Source organism: Poecile atricapillus, chromosome 4 (genome assembly GCF_030490865.1).
Source record: "Poecile atricapillus isolate bPoeAtr1 chromosome 4, bPoeAtr1.hap1, whole genome shotgun sequence".
In the NCBI taxonomy this organism is placed as follows: Eukaryota; Metazoa; Chordata; class Aves; order Passeriformes; family Paridae; genus Poecile; species Poecile atricapillus.
In genome coordinates, this window is record NC_081252.1 from 27,162,702 (window position 1) to 27,184,635 (window position 21,934).

At 40.4% G+C, this 21,934-nt stretch overlaps 1 protein-coding gene across 2 annotated transcripts in view; it reads right to left on the minus strand.

Annotated features, from left to right (window-relative positions):
- Positions 1-21,934, minus strand: part of EMCN (endomucin) — a 53,630-nt gene that overhangs the window by 6,969 nt on the left and 24,727 nt on the right. For both annotated transcript variants that reach the window (XM_058838477.1, XM_058838476.1), the window contains 6 exons: positions 20,703-20,825; positions 14,788-14,820; positions 12,016-12,087; positions 10,369-10,464; positions 8,725-8,749; positions 7,664-7,725 (listed from right to left, as the gene is read on the minus strand). In XM_058838477.1, the coding sequence (XP_058694460.1) occupies positions 7,664-7,725; positions 8,725-8,749; positions 10,369-10,464; positions 12,016-12,087; positions 14,788-14,820; positions 20,703-20,825 (411 nt within the window). The remainder of the gene's footprint in view (positions 1-7,663; positions 7,726-8,724; positions 8,750-10,368; positions 10,465-12,015; positions 12,088-14,787; positions 14,821-20,702; positions 20,826-21,934) is intronic.

A 21,934-nucleotide genomic window follows, 5' to 3' on the forward strand; every position in this document is an offset into this window, starting at 1 on the left:
TTGAAAAATAAGTGAGTGGCCTCAGAAAAATGGGAGATGAAGGGAACTGGAAGAAAGTATTTGGTGCAGTTAAAATGCTACCAACTGCACAGCTGCAAGTGTAACATGACCCCCTTTACCTGTGGTCCTGCCATGTGACACCTCTCCTGATGGAGGAGGAGTTGAGGGCTCAGACAGATTGGCAGAGGGCAGGAAAAAGCCAACCTCATATATATCACGCAATTCTAAAAAACTGAAAGAGATGATACACAGTTTGAGAAAGAGGCCTTAGGCAGAATATTTGGGAAATGAAATCAGACACTGACATGGAAGTTTTAGCTGACATGCAAAGCCTGCCTTTATTCTCCCTCTCATCCTCCACTGTTGTACCTGTTTGTTGATTGTTGTCTGAAATTGGATTGCAAAAACAAAGACAGAGGCATCGTGAAGTCTCTATTACTGTCATATACTGATGTGTAGTTAAACTGTCAGGTTTATTGCTGCAGGGGGCTGCAGATACCACAGCAAACAAATCTGTGGAATTAAAAGCCACTGAAAACTATGAAACACCAAGGATAAAAAGCCTGATTGAGGATGTCTCCAAGCTACAGGTTACTGGAAGACCATGGTGTAGGATATGTTATTGGACTCCTTTCCTGTTTGTCACACTTCCTTTCACCTCATATGATCTACCCTCTAACAAATCCTCTGTGACTGGATTTGAGGCTGCAGAGATGCAGGTATAGATGGCTCCTTAGCCTCAATACTAAAGGAGATGTTGCTCTAGCAACTTGTACAATACAGGACTGGTCTTTCACACACACAGCCTCCACGTGGCACCCTTTGAACACTTCTGCCAGAGCTTTGGTGGCTGATCCACCCAAAGAAATTGGCAGTGTAGGCACTGGGCCTGATCCAGTATGCCCTGTACACTTCCTCCTCTACAACATGGTCATGGTTCAAAAGGATAAAGACAAGGAAGATGTACAAGAAAGAAAAATGTACTCATAAATCATCATCCTTCAACATATTTGTTTTAAGTACATGGAAAGTAGACTTTGTACACAGCCATGGAGGGATCTTTCAAGCTGAAAGATAACCAGAAAAGAAATAGTGCTGCAGTGAAAATTCAGCATTTTCTTCCTAATTAAAATTTCACTTGTGCAGTATTCGTTTTGATTTTTCACTCACAAATATACTAATTTCCAACCATTAATGTTGCATTCTGATGCCAATCTATGTGAATAAGTAATGGGTACAATCAGCTGAAATTACAGATTGCAGTAAGATCAGTTTTGAAGCTCTGGAACAAACATTTCTTCGTCTCACCATTGTGGAAGGATATTGTATTAATCTCACTGCAGTTTTCCCTCTCCTCCTGCCCCTCCACATTTGATTCAGAATCTGATTATTCAGAATACACATACACTGCAGAACATCATGACATAAAAGAGAGTACAAACTGAGTACTATGAGTACAGAAAGTCTTTGACCTGGGTAAAACCCTCTGACATTATTGGGAAAGCTAAAAGAAAAAGAATGTAGAAAGAGTCTTTCACATAAAAAATAGGTTGTACTGCATCTCAGATTACATTGTCTGTAGGAAGAATTTTGATGTGCTGTTATTTCACTGTAATATCTGCTGCCGAGAAATTGATTATAAGTGGCAATCAGATTTGGAGCAAAGAATTAAAGCAAGCTTTTCATAAAATCTGATTGCAGAAGCCTATCTTTTATAAAAGTATAAAACTACCTCTGCAGACACAGGAATCAAAATGTCTATTTTTACCACACTGAACTAAAAGAAAGATGCTGGAGAACCGCATTAAGTGGAAACCAGTGGCTGGGTTTGGTGCGGGCCAGTGGGTCCAGCACCTCCAACGTGCCGCAGCTCCCCTGCCACAGAGTTCACAAGTTTTCTTGCAAACTGCTCCTCACTACTGTCAGCACAACAGAAGGATCTGAACAATCCACCGAGGCAGAGAGAGGGTGTGTGGAAGCGTTCAGGTGAAGAACAGAGAGGCAATTGCTGCTGAACGAGCAGCAAAGGGCACGGGGTGGCTCCCTCAGGAGGAGCATCTCAGAAAACTGCAGGCTGGAAAGTCAGCAAGTGCTTCCAGGGGAAAACATCACCTGACCCTCCGCAGGCTGAATGTAAGAGACTGCTTTAAAAACCCTTATAGATATGCACAGCTCACAAAGCAAATTAGAAACACAGAAGGAAACATATGCTATTTTGACTACAGTTTGACTATGTTTTTGACAACAGTTTTGTCCAAAAGTTTCAGCTGGAAGTGTGTGCAGTCAGAACTTTGTGGTGTGAGTAAACACAGAGTCCAGCCACAAGCTAAGAAAGTTTATTCTACAGTTCTTGTGAAGAAAGAAACACAACTTGAGGCTATTATACAATACAAGACCCAAAAAATAGAGTATCAGCAAATGAGAAAGAAAAGGAGAGGGAAGAAGGAACTTGATACCTTTCACTGTTGCAAGGAGACCCTTTTCTATAAAGCAGCTTCTAGGTGTTCTACGTGCAGGGGTATAAACATAAGACCCTGAAAGTACATCTCAGACTAGGAAACAGAAATAATCAATATCATATCCTACATTTGCAGGAGCACCTGCTGTTACCACTCCTAAGCACACAGCGTGCCAGCATACTGCTCTTCACAGACCTACACTGCTGATCTTGCAAGTAAGTGGAAGAGGGAAGGGAATTTCCACTGACAGAGTGACTCATCTAGTGACTCAGATTCTTCACCTGCTCCTAGAGACATCCATATAGACCCTAGACACAATGAGAAAGAGGTCAAAGTCCCAATGCATGCTAAGAAACCTCATGGCCCACTGTGGAGTCATGCCCCCTCGCAGAGGTAAATTTCCCAGGGTTGGGTCCCTAATGAGGTAAACCTCAAAGATTTCTTACCTTCTTAAATGTCACGGCCCATGCTCAGATGTACTCAGCATAACAGGAAACAAGGTCTGCACCAGCTCCTGATTTGTCCCACTGTACCAAAACCACATCTATGGTTTGATGAGCGAGGCAGAACAATTAGTCTCAGGATTTGGAGGGTATGGAAAGCAGCGATGAAGACATTGTCATCTGGCCACACTTTCAGAACACCACAGGATTTTCCACGTCCAAGGCCTAACACAGCAGTGGGTTGTCTTGAGATACATTCAGCTGAAGCAGCAGGTAACAGCTCAAAGGCCATCATTACCGCTGAACAGCAGCAGCTTTTGGAAGAGATGTGGAGCATATGGAGAACACAAGTTTTCCTGCTTCCTCAGTTCATGCTGTCTCTGCACTGCACTGTCATCAGAGAGCACCTCTAGGTATTAACTGATCTTTTTCTCCAGTGTGATTGCAATAAGTTAAAGGGGTTTCAAGCAAAACAGGCTCCCAAATATCCATCTTTGCCTGATACATTTTCCCATCTCTGTTCAGTAGCAACACTAAAGTTTTCTTTTTTTGTCCACAGTGGGTATCTTGGGAAGCCCTAATGCAGACATGGGCCACAAATCCTTCTCCAGCCACCTTCCATTTCGGGTGCCCCACCAAAATCTGAGCTACCTCAGCTGATACATTTAACACCCTTTCAGCAAATTCAGAGCAGAACAGAATATCTCTGCAAGCCAAGTAAGTCATATCCTACCCTTTCACCTCAAAACAGCTCAGTCTGGTTATAAATCATGCTTTATTGAATCAGCTTATGCTTAGGTGCCAGGATTATACATAGCATGTCTGAAACATTATGTCACCTGCACATCCCTATGAGACTTTACATTGAATGTTGAACTGGTGTGCTTCTACTAAAAAGGCCTTTCATACATTCTACCTGCTCTAGAATAGTTATTCCAGGCAATGGCCATAAAAGAAAATTCTGAAGTCATCACTTGGGTATCAATGCTTCTATTACACATCATGCACCTGTATGGAGTAGCTTCACCCAAATTCTTATTTACCGAGAAATTTTCATCCCTCAACATTTTTCATGAGTCCTAAAAAGGTGATCAATAACTTTGCTGTTTTTCAGCATAACGCACAAGAACCCTTACAGAAAAATTTAGGTCTGTTTTCAAGACAGGCAATACTTTAACCTCATGGTTGATGGTATTGATCTCTTAGTCATCAATTAAAACCCTTCCTCTTATATTCTCAGGAAATATAACTATCATTGACAAGCTAAGTGTGCAGTTCTGCGGGCTATGTTGAATGTCAAATATTTTTGGAGGTAGATTTTCTAGAACACTATATTGTAAAAGACCATTTATTCTCCCTAGGGACAGCTGCCCTAAATTTGCCTGTACCATCAACATGAAATGGCTGCTGTAAGTCCTGCATTTGTACATTAGTTTTGAGATGATTTTTATCCAAGCTGAGTTTTCAAGTAAGATGCAAGAACAGGTACTTATCTTGCATCAGGTGTTGCAGTTCACTGACAAACATGCATGAAAAATTTACTGAGTCTAGTTTGGTTTTCTCTGGTTTTATACTTTACATCCATTCTACACCAGTTGTGCTGTAGAGCTCAAAGCCATTAGCAATTCCATCTTTCTAAGAAGAGTTATAAAAAATGACAATATTAAAGCTCCATTTTACCTAGCATTCCTGATGATACTACCCCATTAAAAAACATTACTTTAATCCAGGCTTAATTGAAAACTGTTCTTTTCCTGTACTCTTTCACATTAATTGTAGGTATTTGAAATAATACTCTTGATTAAATTTAATTCAGCTGTGCCTCTGAAAAAGAAGTATTTCCTTTTTCTTTCATTTCCTATTCACAACCTAATTTTAGAAGTCCTAAAATAGGATCCTTCAGGAGTCAATGAACTGCCACAGGTCAGCCCATTCCAGCCCAAGATAGATGTCCAAGGCAGATGGGATAAACAGCCCTCTGGACACATACATCTCTTTCAACTATGTGCAGCTGGCAGAGTTTTTTTAGGCAGATAAAATAAGGCAAGATCAAACTCACCATAAACTTTGATCAAGACCTATGCATAATACTGACACAGGGTCTTCCTAGGCTGCTTGCTTGAACAGTTTATAGGTCCTTAATTGTCCTGTATATATTTTGCAAAATTATACAATCTCAAAGTCTTCTGCTTGGAATAAAAAACAAAAATAAAAAAAAAAAGAAAAAAAAAGAGAATGTGTGTTTCTAATAAAGCTTAACTTGAATACATATCAAAGCAGAACTTCATTATAGATATGCTTGACCTTAGGGAGGAGAGCTGCCATTTGATAGTTGACAGGATGATGTAGCCCTGCCTGTAAAGTTAAGACTGCTCTTTAGATCTTTCTAATTTTAGTCTTTCTACACACAACTTTTTTTAGTTTTATTGATATGTACAAAGACAGCCACAACACACACTTTCTAAACAGCTGGACTGAGGAAAAAGAAGAACACATGTAAAGAAGTTTTATGCAGGGCAATTGTTGTCAGTAGTTGTGAGAAGGCCCACAAGTCAGACAGCTCTTTTGTCTATACCATCAGAAACATTTGCCTTTTTGCCTGAGTTTTAATGAAGCAAGCAAATCTGATTCAAATGGGGAGGCATACTAACATATCTGAAATACCTGTATGAGTGACAAATACCACTGTAAGAAACAGATCCCTCTGCCAGAGTGTTTTAATTTAAAAATTAAAGTGACTCTAAAAACCTAGGCAAAAGCAGAACTTCAATTTCTGTGAAAGCATGTTTAATTTTGAAACATATAATGATGTAAGAAGTCAAGAGAAAATGGCAGCTAGTTTAAATATGAATTGTATTAATGAGAAGAGGGCAAGAATCTTGTCCTCTAAGTGGTTATGACTCAATCCTTCTAATTATAGTATGCACACATCATAGTTCAGTAAAAAAGAATATCAAGCATCCTCTGGATGGAAGATGCTCAGAAATTGGGTGAACCAGTAGCTGATTAACAAGCAACAAAGCTCATCTTGTGAAAAAAAAAAAAAAAAAAAGGCAGTGTCTTTTCCCATTTACCCTGCTGTAAACCAAAACCAACTCTTCTACAGTCAGTGAAATCACTTTATTTTTGAAATGGCATGATGGGGGAAGAATCAATCAAAAACCATCCATTAATTAGTTTCTAATTTCATTCAGCTTTCAAAAGAAAGGTACAATTTTAAGAAAGCCTACATACTACTCCATACTCAAAGCCAAAAGTCTGTTCCCAAAGACATAATCTGAAGAAAAAATGAAATAAAAAATATATATATACATACATATATATATATATATATATATATATATATATATATATATATATATATATATATATATATCCCAAATCATGAAGCTTTGAAGTGCAGCCTCTAAACTGCCAAAGTGTAGTTAGCCTTTTCCTAGCAGCAGTGGGACAGAATGATATGTCCTGTGATGGAGCAAGCTCTTCCTGTCCTCCTCTAGCCCCTATCTCTTTGTCAAAAGGCCACAGGGACTTTGCATGATTCTGGTTTGCTGCAAGGGCTGCCAGAGATGCCAGAGTGGATCTTTAGGATTGCACAAAAGCTTCTGGGAGTTGCAGAGAAGGCTCAGGAGTCCAAACTGTGCCTCTCCAGCACGCAGAGGATAGTTCAGATCAAGTGCTGTATTTCATAGGACTTCCCAAGGATTTGGACAAAAGGAGAGAGCAGCTATTGGTCAGCCTCAAAAATGTCAGTAGGAGAAACAGATGGCCAAAAAGCTAAAAAACCAAAAAGAGTATTACACCTAAAAGGTAGAAAGCAAGAGATTGTCTTTCTGGGAGGACTTTTGCAGATGAGGTGGGACATGACTGAGAAAGCACTGGGTGAAGCTCTGCCATGAGAGATTTAGAGGTTTTGATTGATTAGTCAGAATTCTGTTCTGCCTCAGTCTTATTTTGTGCCACTCCATTTTTTTTTTGCAGAACCTATAACTGCATCCATCTCTTTGCTTTGTGAATTTTCTTTCTTTTGCGCATGTTATCAGTAACCTTTGCTCCTTTACACTTTATTACCACAGATTTTGTGGTAATAGAAGAGTAAAAGAATAAAAGAAGAAAAAAGAATAAAAGACCCTGAAGCACAGGACAGAAGGATTTGCAATGAGTGTAGGATTTTGAATGCAAAGGGTGACTGAGTACAGGGCTGACTGAACACTGCTGACACCAGCTCCAACAGAATCCTGATTACATACAGCACTGACTCCCAAACCTCTTGATACCTGGGATATTAGCTCAGTTGGTTGGGGCACGGTAATAGTAACACCAAGGTTGTCGGTTTGATCTCTGACACTTAAGTTCACCTGAGGGTCCCTTCCAACTCAGAACATTCTGTGATTCTGATATTACCAGTCTTCAAACTTCTTTGTACAGCCAGATCTAGCAGATAAATAGCATGATCACTGTTACTCCTGAACATTCCTAGCTATATCACTTACCATCAATGATTTAAATAAAGTATTTTCCTAAACCAGTCATACTTCTCATTCCCAAATACTGGCAGCACACTACAGTACAGCACAGTACAGCTGAACCGCAGCTCTACAGGATCCCAGTCTGGGGATTTCCTCTGTAGAGGAATTCTTTGCAGTGACTTTGACCTGACAGGAACTGATGATGGGTTTGCTATTGGAAATGACATCCCAAAAACTGCTCTTCCCTGAGCTTAGACAGGGAAACAGACATACACACAAAGGAAATACTCACCAGTCTCAGAAGAAGTTGTCTTCACGGAAAGAAGTTTGACTCCTTCTTTACCTGACTGGGCCCTGTTGAAGTCAGAAAACATTTAAGCATCCAGCACACATGTTGGTCATCCAAACAAAACTAATATTTGGTCCTGAGGAGGCAGCATCTACTCCAGTCTAAACTGACAGGCTAAAAATGGGCTTTGCATGGGGTTGAGCGGTGGAAAACACCATATACCAACATTTCTGAAAATACCTTTATCTTAAAATATGTAATAAATCAAGTTTCATGATTCTGGGTTTAATCTAGGACTCCACAGAAGAGGTACATCTGGGGGAAAAGGAGCAATAATTTTTTTGTCAATGCAAGCCTTTTAGCCATGTTGAATTGCGCAGAAGGACCACTTCAGATGTCCAGGGAGTCAGGGCTACCAAGTAAATCAGCAGCTTAAATGTTGCTTTTGTTCTTTCAAGCAGGCACTGCCAGGCTCAATGGTCTTTAGTTTGTATCTTCCAATGGATCTTTCTCAGTTTCCCTCTCCTTATACTTCTTATGCTACTAGTATTTCAACTGAGCCTGTGCAAATGGTGCAGTGGAAACAAGATGGGACAGAGGAACATGATATAATGGGGAACAAGAGAAATATATATATAAGTAATCCAGAATAAAAAGGAAACACATTAAAAAGAAAGAAAACATGAACAAAATAAGGGGAGTGAGAAAAGAGGCAGGGGTAGAGGAGAAGAATCAATGAGGCAAAAAGTGGGGAAAAAAAAGAAAAAAAAGAAAAAGAGACTGGGCCAATGAGTCCTGTGGCACAGCATAAGCTGTTCAAAAGGATCAACTGCAAAACAGTTGAGAGTCACCACATTTCTATCCATACTGAAACAGCTGCTTATCATGCATACATGTCTACAATAACTGCAAGTGAAGCACTTCCAACAGGGTAATTCTCTTTGGGGTGGCAACTGATTACTATGTTTAAACAGAGAAAGAGCAAAGAAAACCTTATGCAAAATCTGCTACATTTACAAGTGCCCTGTGATAGATTTCAAAGCCATGAGAAGGATTCAACCTACTGTTCAGCGCCATTCTCTTGTCTCTCTGGAAAAAGAAAAAAAGCTAATATCACTTTGATTGCTGGAATTCAAACCCCAAACATTTCGACATGGCTATTGCAGTTGCTGGCAGAAAGCTCAGTTGTAATTTTGCAGTATTGCATTAAGCTCATAAACACAATCAACCAGCTTGAATAGTAATTGTTATTTTTCTGGTCATCTATGGAAGTGAACTGATGCTGCTTTTACTGACACTTCTGGAAACCAGGGAGAATGACATTTGACTTGTCCAACAGCACAACAGAAGCACATTTTTCCCTGCAGCTCCCAAATCCCTGGGTAGCTGGCACAGAGGATGCAAGCATGCGATGGTTCTCGAGTAAACGACAAGTGAGCTAAAAGATACAGGGTAAGAGGACTGAGGGAACAAGGGCATTCCTGAGGTGGTACCCCCTGGGGATTTTGTCATCCCCATTGATGAGGAACAGGTTTGTCCCCAAAATGAATCACATGCTGAATGTGTTTTATGCTTATGTGCAAGTGTGGGCAGATGGAAGGGGCCAGGGGGTTACATCAGAGACATGGAGCTAACTCCATGGCACCAAGCACAGGGGAAGTGCACTGGGTAGATCTGGGCAAATCCTACAGGAAGCACTACAGATGCACTACTCTATCTTCCAAATGAATTTGCTAATACAGTACTTGATGACATTTGTGCATAGGGGAGGCTGGTAAGGAAATGTTCTTCATCTAGTGTCTTTATCTCTTGACTCTGAATATTTGGTAATTTCCTAAGTAAGGATCACATCTTCCTCTGCTTATCTGGGTCTGTTTTTCCATGTCATTGGCTAAATTGGTTGTGACACACTGTTTGTCTTGGTTTACAGCTTCAACACCCTGTTGTGATTTTGTATTTCCAAAGCCTGGCGATTTCACAGTTCTGCACAAGTCTCCTAACTCATGCCAGCTCACAGGGACAGAAAAACCACAGTCTGGATTCAGATCTGGGTTTTCACTTAATGGAAATTTACACTTACCTGGCCTACTTGGGAAAACCTGAAACATTTGGCAAATAGACTTCATTACAACCATTTATCTTAAGTATTTAGTGGACAGCAGAGAAACAGATACTGACTTTAGCTGCTCTATCAAAATGACTGTTTCTGAAAATACTGTTTGCTCAGGGATTTTGCTGAATGTGCAATATATTGTAACTGGAAAATTTTAGTCGTGCATCATGTGCATGTGTGTCTGCATGTATGTATCAGGTATATCCCAAAAGAAAACACTGATATTATTTTGCCTGTATCTAGAAGAAAGATAAAATAAATATAGTGATTTTGTTTAATATCTTCGAATTTAGTTTTCACTGTCTATTTCTATCTGATTGATTGTGTTAGCACAGGTGTTTGTTAGGTCTTTGTAGCTGTAAAAGCATGAACAAAAAGCTTTACAGCATTATATATTCTCAAAAAATAATTTTTACTCACTCTGGTCTTCCTACTGATTTTGAAAATGAAGTGTTAGTTTCCCACTTTAGGCAAAACACAAAAAGCTTTCCCATCAGACTACCAAAACAGTGATGGTTAAGGTAATCCAAAAGAGATCTTATAATAATAAAAAGCACGTTGATTTCCCCCCCTGAAGAGAAAGCAAACCAAATACCTGGAGTTTTCTTCTGGCACATTTTGTACAAAGCCACCAGTGAGAAGACAGAGAGGGTAATGACTATCAGGGTGATGACAACTGGCAAGATAACATCTGCAAAAGAGGGAGAACATAATTTTGGCTGCTGCCTCTAACTTACATTGCCTCTGTGTATAGGTACTTGCACACACTAAGGTGAGAGGCTCTTCCAGCTCCACTTCACCAAACATTACCCATTTCTCTGGAGACAGTATCCTACTGCTCCTGTTATTCTTCCTGCAACTATTGAACTTCGAGCTTGGATGTTTTGCGGAGGGAAGACTTAGGCTTCTTCCTTCTCCCACCCTTACTCCTTCCCTGACACTCATGCTCCCCTGTGGAACTGGTTTCACCCATTATTCAGTAAAAGAACAAGGTTTCAGCACCTGCTCCACTGGGCCCACCATAATTTTGATGAAAGCACCTATCATTCAATCCCAGTGTTGATGGCCTCCAGAGGTTTTGTGAGAAAGTCGTGTTCTAGAAACAAATTCCTTAAACATGCAATTTATTTTTTCCTCTTTTTTTGAAAAAAAAAAGGAAAAGAAAAAAAAAAAAAAAGACCTGTCGTAAGCTCAGCAACTGAAGCAATTATTTTGCTTTTAACATTGTGCACCCAGAAAGACACCAAGGAATTACATAATTCAGTAACATTCCCCACAGCACTTACAACCAGGGATAGAAAATGCAAGATCTCCTTTTAAAATGAGGACATTTCTTTCCTTTTATTATTTCCCACCATCTGCCGTTTCCTGACAGGTGTTTCCCAGCCAAGAAGCAAAAAAAGGAAAGAATTATGTAATGAAGAGAAGCTTTCCCTGGGAAATATATAAGCTCAGCTTCTCCCTTTTTACCATTTCTCTGGCAGCAACCGGCCACATTCAAATTCAGCAGGCACTCTCCCGCCTGCTGGCCTAAGCCCTGTGTCAGGGTGAGGCTGAATTCAAAGGCTCTTGATGCAATTAATATTTAATATTCATATAGATGCGTCCTTGCATCTATGGAACTAGAGTGAGACTGTTTACAGTGGGAAAATATCAAACATATTTTGCTTAGTCAGTACTCTGGGTAGGAAACAGCAAAGCTGCAGCAACATTCTTGCCCCAGAGATGCATAATATTAAAATGAAAGATTAAGTAGCATGCATCACACAAATATCAAGTGCTTAAAGAGTCTGCAGAAGACGGCCTCCTAGACCTTCTCTCCCATGACAATATGAATAATATATTCATATCATACATTCAAAACAATACATTCAAAACAATACATTCATATAAGATGTACAACAGGGATATGAGCAACTTTTTCGTATGTTCCCTTGTGTCTTCTCTCCCAGGGGATGACTCTCTTATTTTTGGTTTTCTTTTCAATTTTACCACTTTGAATCAGCCCTTGGGAATAATTGTGCTGCTCTACAGTGAGAGTGGTGTCAACTTATTGAGCTCTGTTTCTCTTTGAGATGAGTTTTATAACCAGCATTTAAATATGGTTTGTAACAGGGCCTAAGCCTGGTAAGGGTCGAAATAAAAGTGCTGGTTTCATTTGTCTGCTACTCTAATCACTCATCAAAAACAAAACTGATCAACTGAAAACTCAAAAGCTAGACAATTAAGTAAAAATACTCACTAGAATAGTTGATATCACTCCCTGTCTGAGTCTGGTTTCCAGAACTGCTTTTAGGACTTTCAGAAGTTGGCTCTGCAAAAGAAATAGCGCCTTTCAGGTAAACATGTATTGCCAGAATTCCCAAAACAACTCCCTCTGAAAAATTACCCTCCCAAAACAATTACTGTGTCCCCAGTTCTGGAGTTTCACTTGGTGCTTCACATCTATATTTCTTCTAAATAATACTTAGATAATTTGGCAAGAGGGGTGGAAAAATATATCCAGCATGGCCTAAAGAAACACACAGTTTGTATGGGTGCAGATTTCCCTAGGATCATCTGCTTGTCCACTTACAGGCTATGAGCTACAAACTTTTTCACTTTTAAGATGTTTTGGTACTGTTCAAAATGGCAAGAGAGCTTTTAACAAGTAAATAAGCAGGAAAGAGAGTGAAAATTAGACCTGTCTCCAAGAGAAGAAAGACCAAAATATTTCACTGCTAATTAAAAAAAAAAAAAAAAAAAGTGCTAATAGTAGATGAAGAAGTCTGAAGAGGTGCAACATTAGTAGATAGCAAGTCTCTTGAGTGTTGTTATAGAGGAATGTGCCTGCTCTCTGCCACATTTTGACAGAGCAATGTTGTGAGCCTCTGGGACATTTTTTAGGGCTGGGTTTAAAAGAATGCATTTCTACCTTTGGGTGCTAACCTGAATTTGAGTCGGGTATCAGCAATGCAAAATATTTATTATCTTGTTGCATACAGACTATAAAAAAAACAATCACTGAACTTCCAGAGAGAAAACAGAAAATGCAAACATTGGCATATCCCTAGGTACATTATAAAGCACATGGGATTGCATTCCATATTGGATGAGGCCTTGAGTAGACAAGTGTTCACTGCCACTGAAGGAGCTGACTGGCTGGACAGATGTGATGCAACATCAAGCATTTCTATTGTCTGGCTAAACATCAGAAGCGGCTCTCAAACAAAGGCATCTGGGGAAGGTGATCTCTTAAAAAAGAGTCCTAGCAGAGGTTATAGCTCCATATATAAATAGTGAGAACATGGTGGCAGCCACTGAGGCTTTGTTGATCAGGTACCTACTCACAATCCACACTTGTAGGATTGCACGGTTCCTCTTTGAAAGAACAGAAGAGGACTCAAATTGTAGGGTGGAAGGTATAAAATTCATTAAAACAAATAGCCTATGGCCATTTTGAGGTCTAGAATACAGTTTTGTTCTACTAAGTCTCTGAAAGACATTTTTACAGAAAAGTCCCTATTTTTACAGAAACTTTTATATAGGCACTACTTGTAACTCTAATCCATGGAGTCACAGTAATAAATAAGGTTTGTTTGTCCCAACCATGTAGGAATTCCTCTTCCTTGCAAAACTGATTTTAAATTCATGCCCATTATTTAAGAATGCTTTGTGTTTGTTTTCTTTACCCCCTCCCCACTCCTCTACCTTTGTCTGGACACAGACAGAAGCCTCCTAGGGAAAAATCACTTACTAACTGCTTGTGTGGTGCCTAAACAATACAGTCATAGCTGAGACATTCTGATCCTATGGTGCAGGAAACAATCGTTGTCCAAGACTTTATCTCTGAAAAATCACCGTTTCTTTAAAGCAGAAGTTCTCTTTCCCTTGGTGCCTGTCTGCTGAGGGGTGATAATGTAAGGCTGGAAACTGAGCCATCATCAAGTGACTAAAATAATTCCTATGCATTCTTAATTCCATGTGATTGCTTCAGATTTCCCAAGGGAATACTACTGCCTTTTTGTTACCTTATCTGGTATACTACATGATATACAGGGCAAGCAGGCAATTATCACAGCAATGAGTTACCCTGGATACTGACTGGAAATGTCAACAGAAACAAACTGCACTGAAAAACACGAATGTGTATCCCTGCATTCGTGCAGGAGATGTGTGCCTCTCCTCAGGAGAAAAACTGAGGACTGAAATCCACTGTTCTGGGTTTTTTTTTTCCCCTGGTTATCTGTTAATTGACCTAGATGTGAGTAATGAAGGAAAGAAAAACCCACGGGTTAGCATTTCAATTACTTGTGACCATCAGTAAGAAATATGACAGCTGAAAAGAAACATGACTGAATAAAACAGGCTAAGGAACTAAGCTCATTTCCCTACTTCTTTCATTAAAGTTTCTCACAAGTCGGCCCCTCCTGTCTAGTTTGTCTGGATCTGGAAGGTATTTTCCAGTTATGGAATAATCTGGGATCAGAATAAAATGGAGGAATACATCCATCATGGTAACAGGAGGGCCAAGATTTTGCAGGCAGCAGTAGCAAGAATTGCAGAGACCAGTACAGAAGAGACTGTTTCCTGATGAGCCCCGAGAAAGGAAAATAGGACAATACAGGTTCATTAGCACAGGAAACTTGCCCTACTCTGGGACTTGCTGCTTCTCACTACAGGACAAGGAATGAGAGCCACTGACAAGAGCAAGCTCCTTGGTAAACACTCTATTTATAACTGCTTCCCATTGCATCACATAATATGCCAGGCCTGATTTTTTCTGTGGTCCCACCCTGTTTTCCTTCCAGTATCTGCTATTCCAGCATGATATTCAGCTGAAATCACAGCAAATTACTCAGTGCTACAACCTGAACATGACTCTTCCGCTGCTCTGTACTGTGTTTCAGGTACATTATTCCCTTAAATCCTTCTTGCTCCCTGAATATTTCCCTTCCTCAAGCTGTCCCTTCTTCCACCCCACACCAGCCCTTTTCATCAGTGTGCATAGAGCAACCTCTTCTATTGCTCTTACTTGTTGTGCTTGTTGGAGAGCTCATGGGAAGGCCTGCAATAAAACAGAAAAAATAGGTTTGTTAGTATCTGTTTAACATGTTCAGAGCCTACCCATCATGCAAACTGGCAACTCTAGGAACATGCTCAGTACCCCACAACAAATTCTGCCCCAGAAGTGACATGCTAACACTGTTCCCAAGCCCAGAAATTCTGAGCTGTAAGTCTCCAGCCATCCCTTACAGATGGGAGCAGAATCCAAACCCCAACCTATGCTAGGTTGTTATTCTGCTCAAGAGAAGTAAATCCTGAATTAATTGATACACTCCTTAAAAACTCCTCCTTCCAAAGCCAGAAAAGTGCCTGGGAGTGAGTAGTTGACATTTAACTGACAAGTAAGTGTTTTAATAAAAGAAACTAATTGAGACACATCTTCAAGAGTCACAAAACCCTTCAAAAAGAAATTTTTGTTTATTATCTAGGTGCTTTTGGCCAGCAGACTGCCAAGCAGCAGAAGTAAGAGACACTGGTAATGAGGAAGAAATTGACCTTACAGAGCACTGAGCACAATGCTTACTGGCTCTGCTGTCAGCTTCCCCCAGCTACTTCACAAGTTTTTGGTGCACAACATTATTTTTCTTTTGTTAGCATGCTGCTGTTCCTGCGTGTCTAGACTGCAGCAGGCTTGGAAATTAGAGTGGCTGTGTCCTCTGTGGCCCAGCTGTGCCAGGGTAGGGGATCACAGAGGCAACATCATGAAGGCAGCTGTAACTCCAGACAGGCATTAAGCCTGTCCTCTGACTGCCCAAGTTGCAGGCTCCTCTAAACCAGTTTCCCCAGGGAGCACAGATCCACTCTTACACCCTCACTGCACCTTCTGTGCTGTGGAGTGGTGCTCTGCACAAAGACAGCCCCTACCAGCAGGGCTGTAACACACATTGTTCTATTGCTGTGAACATACTCTTTGAAAACCAGAATGTTGCTCTAGTTTTTCCTTCTCTCTATACACAATTAAAACCATGGATCACTTCAGCCGCTGGGGTGCAAATAACTGCTGCTGTTAATGGTACATGTGACAAAACTTAAACTGCATTTTAATCACAAATGTTCATGGGAAGTATGTTTAGGTTGAAAAGCTAAGTACTTAGAAGTCAACAGTAAGAGCTTTTCTCGAACATATTAAATATTTGCAATGCTAAGTACCCTGAATGTATACAGTTACCTCACCCTAGCTTCCTAGAATGCAGAGGAGACTGTTTTCCTAAGCTTTTTGTCGTCTCATCAATCCATCTGCAAACAGCAATATCACTGTGCTCTAAGAGGATCTCTGTGATGAATCATTAGGCAATATTTATAGCATGTTTGGGCAACATTACCAACAAAACCAAGCAAAAGCCTTCAGGAAGTTAATAAATCACTTGTGAAAGGAACACACAGTACAGGATGCAGGAGGACACATACCTGGCATTAAGGAAATATCCAAATATGATATGATTGCTTATTACCAGAATACTGCCTTTCCTTCAGCCTATAAGGTGTGGGATGCCATGATAAAAATACCATGCAATCACACATCATGTGGGCAAACTAGCAACTGTAAGGCCCTGTGTGTTCATATTCTCGAAGAAAGGCAGAAGACTTTGTCAAGTCTTACAAACAGGTCACTTGGAACCTTGTTTCTCAAGTCTGCAGAACTTTCCTTTGTAAGAGCTGCAACGTTGTAACATAATTGAACATTTTCCTTTACATTCACTCTTACAAACGAGGCGAAGCATCTTGGCTCAAATTAAAACAAATAAATAAATAGAAAAAGCATATGAAGACCAAAACTGATACCCAAGTTCATCTCAAAGACTTAACAGCATTTCAAATTTGAATGCAGGTGACATAAGTGCATAAGTCTCCTCATGTCTTCCTTCCTCCAGGAAGGGCTGGGGGACGTGCTTCAGTACCCACTGGCACAACCAAAAGCCATGCAGCTGTCCTGGCCAGACCTTGCCTCTTCAATAAACCCAGACAGGAGAAATTATCCCAGGAAGGAAACATGAGAGCATCTGACTGCCCTCTCTTTCTGGGCCTCTGTTATTTTTTAACAACTGCACACACCTTCACTCAATAAAACTACCAGCATCTTTCCAGAAAGTATCTCACCCAGGTTTTGCTAGAGCATGAAAAATCGAATTGGAAAAATCTCATGCCTTCCTCTCTCTCCCTGTCTCCAGTATGCAAGCAAGGCACTGGTTCACCCTCTGTTCAGAGATCACTCAGTCCTGCCACGCAAACAAAGCTTTGCCGACTGGAGTGATTCAGCAGGTGTTTTCAGTCTGCACTTTCTAAATAACCATCCAGTGCTCTTTTTGGTGTGGGCTCACATGCTGCTGTTCTCCAGAAAGAGAAGGACAGAAGGAAAAGCAGCATTTCACTTGGAAACAGTTCCTGTAGCTGCTCTAGCTGCCTGTACAGAGCTTGCTACCTCCTTTCGGGCTGCAAGCAAGATGCTCTGCATAAATAATCTGGGAAGATTTCCAGATTCATCATCAGAAGTGAGGTGTGCAACCCTGGCTGTGCTGGGTTCCTCCTTGTGCAGTAAGGAGGACAAGGATAAAAAATTTGGCACATGACCATGGTTTGATTTGAAATTACCTGCCTGAGTCAGCTCAGCACTGGTGAGAAGCTCGACAGATGGAGAAAGAGACCAATAACTAAACTCTCTCCACTCTGTTCTCCAATAGCTGCTACCTAAGCAGCCTGGATACCCTGCAGTTTGCTACTTCTGTTTTTTGGAGTGCGGCCACATCCAACTGTGTTCACTGGCAAAACAAATGAATACATTTGGCTGATTACTCAGAGGGGATATACCACAATATAAATCAAGGCAAAATTAAAAACTTGAAAAAGCCTTTCTTGCCTTGACCACACTATAGATCTGTAACAGTGTTAACTGAGGCTTTGCTATGCTTTCCATCTCCCAGAAACTTTTGTTTTTGTGTCTCTCTCTTTGTGAAGGAGCTAAAGATACAGTGGGTAATTTTTATCTAATATCACTATCCAGAGTTCCTGCAGTTTGTGTACAGAAAGAGTCAAACCCTACTAGTCTTACTCATAGAATTTTTTCTTAGGGAGATGCCTCCTGTGAATCAAGTGAGTAGGATTTATAATTGGAGGAGTGCAATAAAGATATCAATAGATGAAGCAGGTTGATTCATCTGACAGTTTATTATAATAGATCATTTAATCTTACCACCCTGCTGGGTGAACTTAAGCTCATACTGCTTTATGGATTTTTTCGTTGTTTAGATCACAGAATAAAAAGCCACAATACTTGCAATTTCTCAGATGTATTTAGACTCTAATCTCTAATTTTTCATTAATTAAACAAAAGGAGAAAATTAAATATTAGCAAGCAGTCCTCTGTGGAGGTGGAGAAGGAGTGGGAGGTACGTTCTACATGACAACCAAAGTTAAAGAAGTGCATGTGTCAATGGCACGCATGCAGGTTGCTCTCTTTGCTAATAACAGTCCTCACTGCCTCCTCGAGCCTGTGTGAGCACTACGCAGCACCTCCTCTGTGGCTGGTGCTTTCAATCGCCTTTAATACAGCAATACTGTTCTCTGATGTTCCTACACGTTCTTTCCCAGGCTCCCCCACTCATCTCAGTCGCTCTCCAGCTCTCTGTAGCACTCCTCCCACACCCTGATCTTTTGATATGGCTGATTGGAAATTTCTCTGCAAAATGTGCTTTCTTCTTTTTCTGCATCAAGAAAGGAAACTTTCACCAAAATGGCATTTTTTTTTAAAAATGGAAAATGGTCTCAAAACTAAACATATTTAGCCAGCTGGATTATTTTGGTTGGGCATACCAAATAGAAATGTTCTGGTTTGGATCCATTGCACATTAATTTGTCTTCCTCTGAGCTCCCACGCAGAAGACGTGGCTCAGATGCCTCCAGCTTGCAAGCTATTCTATCCCCCAAGGGCTGCAGCCTTGGCATACACCAGTCCCTGCTCTGGTGAACAAAAGGCATCCAGCCCCTGAATGCGAAATTCTGGAGACCTAGAAATAAATAATCTAATGGCAGTGAGAGAGGTGGCATTTCCTCTAGTCTCAGCACAAGATGAAACAACCAGCTTTTCACTTGCATTGCCTCAAAGTTATTAGAGTGCAGCATATGGCCTCCCCTGGGCCTGAGCAATTGCACAGAGGAGAATAAATCTATTTTGAAGGAACCAAGACATTTTTACTTTAAGCCTTTAACACATACAGAGAATAAGGGAGCAAGGGTGGTCTAAGGCTTAACCATTTGGGATAAGCTACCTACCACATCAGGGTGAGAAAGGGGATTTCTTGCACATATAAGCTTCAAGAATGAAGCAAGGAGCTGGTGCTGTGAGGAGACAGGAAAGGTGATAGTGTGGAAATCCTGGTGCAAGCAGAGTGATTTTGAAATGGCTGTTTTATGGGAACTCGGAGCACTGGCTGTGCCAATGATACCTAGACTGCCTCTGGATAGATGGCTTCTTTCTGTCTCAGCCAGGCAATTATAGTTCTGGCATCTTGGGTAGTCTCTGAGTTTAAGGAGATTTATTGGTTTTACAGCAGAGTAAGGTGAGTAGGATGATGACTTTTGCAAACAGACCCCAGGAAGGTTTTAAAACTTTCTTGACAAATTTTAAATGTAAAATGTAATTGTATACACAGCATAGTAGGTAATTCAATACACATGATGCATAGTCAGTTTAATATTAACCTGGAGAATTTACCTGAGTGAGGGACCTTTTAATTAAAAATGTTGTAATTTACTGTTTTATTGCAGTACAGCAATGGTGAGGTTTCTGTACTATGCCTATATTTGCCAAAAGACATGAAACCTAACAGGAAAGTCAAGTAACCACAGGTCACAGTATATACATTATGGGGAACGGGCTCATTGAAATAATTGCAAAGACTTCTCTCTGAATCAGTGGCCTTGAGATGACTTTAACTTCATTAAAATACTTATAATCTTTTTGCATGCTTCTAAGCATTCCAGTGCATAGTGAGCATATGATATTGCTCCGCTTTTATATCCAATCCTATCCTTTATGAGGAAAAAAATCACAGTACACACATGTGCTTATCTCCCACAAACACAATCCAGGGGTTGCAAAAAGAGTCTCGTATCCCTTGGGGGATGTTAAACATTTCTATTAATAATAGGGATATGCAAACAAAGACAGTGTCCTTGCTGGATTTATACACATGTAGCTAAGAGTAAGTACTAAATGAAGTGAAGGCCCAAGAGACCTTAAGAAAACCTGAATAAGTGATTCTTCAAAACCAAGGAAAGTTAAGCCAGCTAGAAGCATAACAAATGATCACTCATATGACCTGGCATCTGCATTCACCACAGTGTTTCTCAGTGAATGCATACACCAAAACACACCCGAAAAACAATAAAACTGGACTGGAGTTGGGAAGAATCAATATGGTTTTGACCTTGCACACGACCATGTTGTACTTCGAACAACATCGTTTAATTGGTAATGTGCATTAAATTCTCTCCAGATTTTTTAATAACTGTAAAAATTATAGCTGTTTTCTCCTTTGTCTCCTCTGCCTTGCAGCCAGGGAATTTATCTTGATGACCTCCTCTGACAGTCAATGCTACACAATGACCTCACACAGCATATATGAAGATTACTATTATCACTTGTAATTCATATCCTCCTGTAATGACACCATGTATCTCAACTGAATGTTTGGAAGTTCACTCATCACTCAACATAACTTCAGGGCTAGATGATATGGACACAGTGTACCCTGCATGAATAAGGAGATGTGGTCCTCATCCCAGAACAATGCACAACAAATGAAGAAAAGATTCAAAATTCTCAGAAGGCTTGCATCCTTTTAACTGCTTCTATAGAGAAAGAAAGTGTATGTTTTCAAGGCTTACCGGAGGTTCCAGAAGCAGAAGTGTTTCTTTCTGGAGAGACTGTAGAAGAAAAAGACTGTCCTGTAGTAGATGCAGCATCCAAATTTTTATTTTCTGCCGACTGTGTTCCACTTGCTTGTGTAGCTGGAAATTAGAGAGATGTTCAGGTAAAAGGCACCTGCAGAAGCATTGTCTTAGATCCTGGACCATCCCTCAGACAAACGCTCTGACCATCACAAAAAAAGACTTAAGGTAAGAAAGCACTACATATTCTGGTAACTGCCTCTCAAGGAACAAACCAACCCTATGGAATTGTTACTACTGGCATAGTACCGGCTGAGGCACCTTCAAAACATGGTAGCAAGAGAAACAGCTTCCTATCTGTGCCAGAAGACAACCCAGAGCTCTGAATTGGGACCCCAGAATGGTTAGACAGTGTTGCACCAAGAGCAACATGAGCAGAAGAGAGAAGCTCAACTTACTGCCCTCTATATTTTCAATCAATCAATCAAGCTTCAGTTACAGCTGTCACATAATGTGATACTGTATAAAGTTTAAGGATTGCAATTAAACAAAGAGTTAATTATTTCATTCTGTGCTGTTAATGCCTAGGAAATAGCATATCCCTGAATATTAATGTATGAGAAATAAATTGTCTTATTTCTCCTCTCAGTCAACAGGAGATCAAGGCCATTGTGTCACAAGATTTGCAGCCCAAGGTGAGGCCAAGACAATGGTGCAGGGCACGGCCTGAGCCCGTGGCACTGAAGGTCACTGAATGACCAGAAATAATTTAAGATATTCCAGCACTGCCCATAATTCCTACATCAAACCTCAGAAGAACAACAGACAAGAGAGTGCCTACTGAATAAAACATAGAGGTGGCCCAAGAGTAACCTCAAACTTCCTGTCTGATATAAATCAGAGCAGCAACCGAGCTGTAAACTGTTTTCAGTGCCTCTTCATATGAATTTTGAACACTGGAACTAAAACAACTTGAAAACATGTTTCAATCAGCGAGCAACATCACACACATGCAATATGTAAATTTTGAGGAATGCTTCAACACACACTTTATCTAGAAATTGATTACCAGTTTGGTCCCCCAAAGAATCCAAAGCTCCCTGTTCTACAACTACACACCTTTAACTTGGCCTTTCCCTTCCCCTCTTGTTCATTAAGTGCAGTAGCTCAGAAAGGCAAGCTTCAAAAATCAGTAAGCTAAGAAAGAGTGAGCTGAAGCCACTGGAGTC